The sequence below is a fragment of the Halyomorpha halys genome, unplaced genomic scaffold (assembly GCF_000696795.3).
Source record: "Halyomorpha halys isolate HHAL.00 unplaced genomic scaffold, Hhal_1.1 Scaffold555.1, whole genome shotgun sequence".
Taxonomy (NCBI): Eukaryota; Metazoa; Arthropoda; class Insecta; order Hemiptera; family Pentatomidae; genus Halyomorpha; species Halyomorpha halys.
This window is the reverse complement of record NW_027116372.1, coordinates 135,340-137,884: the sequence shown is the minus strand read 5'-3', so window position 1 is coordinate 137,884 and position 2,545 is coordinate 135,340. Positions and strand designations below refer to the sequence as shown.

The window sequence follows — 2,545 nt, the reverse complement described above, 5'->3', positions numbered from 1 at the left end:
AATGGGTGGTTCCTTCCCAAGATTTTCAAGTGTATATGAAACATACAACATATTTACTTATTGTATTATTTTGTACAGTTGTAAATTACAATAAATAAATAATCAAAAAAATTTTTTTTAAGATTTCGAAATGAAACCTGGAAGGTCTTAGTCACGATAAATTAAATTTCAATTTGCCTCATTCTACTCTCCTTGTAAGCAAAACTGACGCTGAGGGGTGGGGTTAGGCCATGCCCCTTGAAGACAACTTAACGTTGAAGTTAATAGGGATATCGTACATGAATGTAATTAATTGTAAAACTGTTCATTTAATCGCAAGTACCTACCTATATTCTTCATCTCCTTACTCTTGGTTCTTCTATCCACTCATTAAACACCAGATCCCAACCGATTGATTTCTATATGCCTTCATAGAGAACTGTCTTCTTTAGCAAATCCTTCGTCTTACGTGCAACCTCCTTTTGGAATTCTCTTCCCATCTCCATTCGCCAGTCCTTATCCAGTCTTTCCTTTAAAAAACACCTATTCCTTCATTTATTGTATAACCAAACCTCCACATCTTTGTAATCAAATAAATAGGCATGTATTGATTAACATTATAAGTAGTAGTAAAGCCAATATCCCAATGTAGTTTCACGTTAAAATATAACATTGTAACTTATAATGCTTGCCAGGCAAAAATCTTAATATATGAACAATGTATTAATTCTTAGGGGGCGTATGTCCAAGAATAAAATTATTTTTTCATTTCATTTCATTTTAAGTATGAAGATGATAGAAATTGTAGCAAATTTAATTTTCAATAATTTGGTATATCTATAATGAAAATCCATTGAGCCTTCTCGAGAAATTAGTGCTTCTTATATGAATATTAAGGAACCCAAAATATATCCACTGTTCTAAAAAGTAAGGAATGAATATAAAATTGAATTAACTTGGTTAATTTTTAAATAATGTTTTCTAAGAACGGTTAATAAAAATTTAATTTATTTTAAGGGAAATATTAAAATATAAATTTTATTACAAATAAATAATTGTTGCTGAAGTTATATATTGTATTATACATTATATACATAATGTAATATATTATATTACAGGCTGGAGGTGGTGCTGGCGGTGGCCTGGGTGGCGTGTCCAATCTCAGCCTTGTCCATCAGCCACTGGGATCTCGAAGGAGGTAACAGGTAATATAATATATCGAATGATTACAATTCAGCTTCTACTCCAAATTACTTTCTACAATTGTTTTGAATATTTTGACTTTGTACAAATCGCTTTGTAACCAGAGTTGGGCAAAAATTATTCGATTGACAAGCGACGAATACTTGTTTATTCGTAGTTTGTATTCGATTGACGAGAGACGAATACATTTTTTTTCTAATAAAAATACGACTAAATAATCCGAATACTTTTTTATTCGGATATTTGAAATACTATTTTAATCGAATAAATAATTAGTCGAATGAAAAATTAGTCGAATAAAAAATTAGTGGAATACATATTATAATAACAATTTGAATAACAATTTGATTTCTTTTTTATTTTATTTACTTATTTTTTTACCACCTTCAATTTCTAATGTATGTGGGTCCGATTTCACATATTCAGACGAGTACAAAACGAAAATGATATAAATTTTAAGATCCCTTATCGATTTATTTTTTTTATTTCTAACACATAGGGGCCAATTTTTTGGTTTTCGGATTTGCAGAATATGAAAATCCTATCGATTTATTTCAACTTTCTCGATTTCTAATATGTTACGGTCCCTTTATGCGTTTTGAAGAATGAAGCATGTGAGAATGATATCGATTTTAAGATCGGGTATCGATTGTTTTTTACTTTTCTGATTTCTAACATTTTAGGGTCCCTTTATATGTCTCGGGATATGTAGAATATGAAAATGGTATCGATTTATATGAGCTGTTCTGATTTCTAACATGTTAGGGTCTCTTTGTATATTTTAATACATGACAAAAATAAAAATGCTAATGATTTTATGATCGCGTATCGATTTATTTAAACTTTCTTGATTCCGAACATGTTAAGGGTCCCTCTGTATGTTTTGAGATATGTAGAATATGAAAATACTATCGAATTTAGTATCGCGTATCGATTTATTTTAAATTTTCTAAACTCTGACATACTAGGGTCCGATATTAAGCCCGAAGATATGTCTTGGGTTATGAAAAATATGAAAATTCTATCGATTTTAAGATCGCGTTTTGATTTATTCTAACTATACTGATGTCTAATATATTAGGGTCATCGTAAATGTTTCTTAGGACGCAGCAAACAAAAATGCTATCGATTTTATGACCCATGCTTGCGTATCGATATATAATAACTTTTTCGATCTCAAACATATTAGTCTCCTTTTGAATTTTCTAAGATGCAGAAAACATACAAATGGTTTAGTATATATTAAGGGACCATAATATAAGAAGGAACCCAAAGTAGTTAATATAAATCGATGCGCGATCTTAAAATCTATGGTATTTTCATATTTTGCATATCCCAAAACATATAAATGGATCCTTATATA

At 29.7% G+C, this 2,545-nt stretch overlaps 1 protein-coding gene across 1 annotated transcript in view; it reads left to right on the top strand.

Moving 5' to 3' along the window:
* Positions 1-2,545, top strand: part of LOC106684199 (uncharacterized) — a gene marked incomplete in the record, with an annotated part of 117,711 nt that overhangs the window by 106,753 nt on the left and 8,413 nt on the right. Inside the window, 1 exon segment of the mRNA XM_067053181.1 lies at positions 1,098-1,184. Within this exon segment, the coding sequence (XP_066909282.1) occupies positions 1,098-1,184 (87 nt within the window).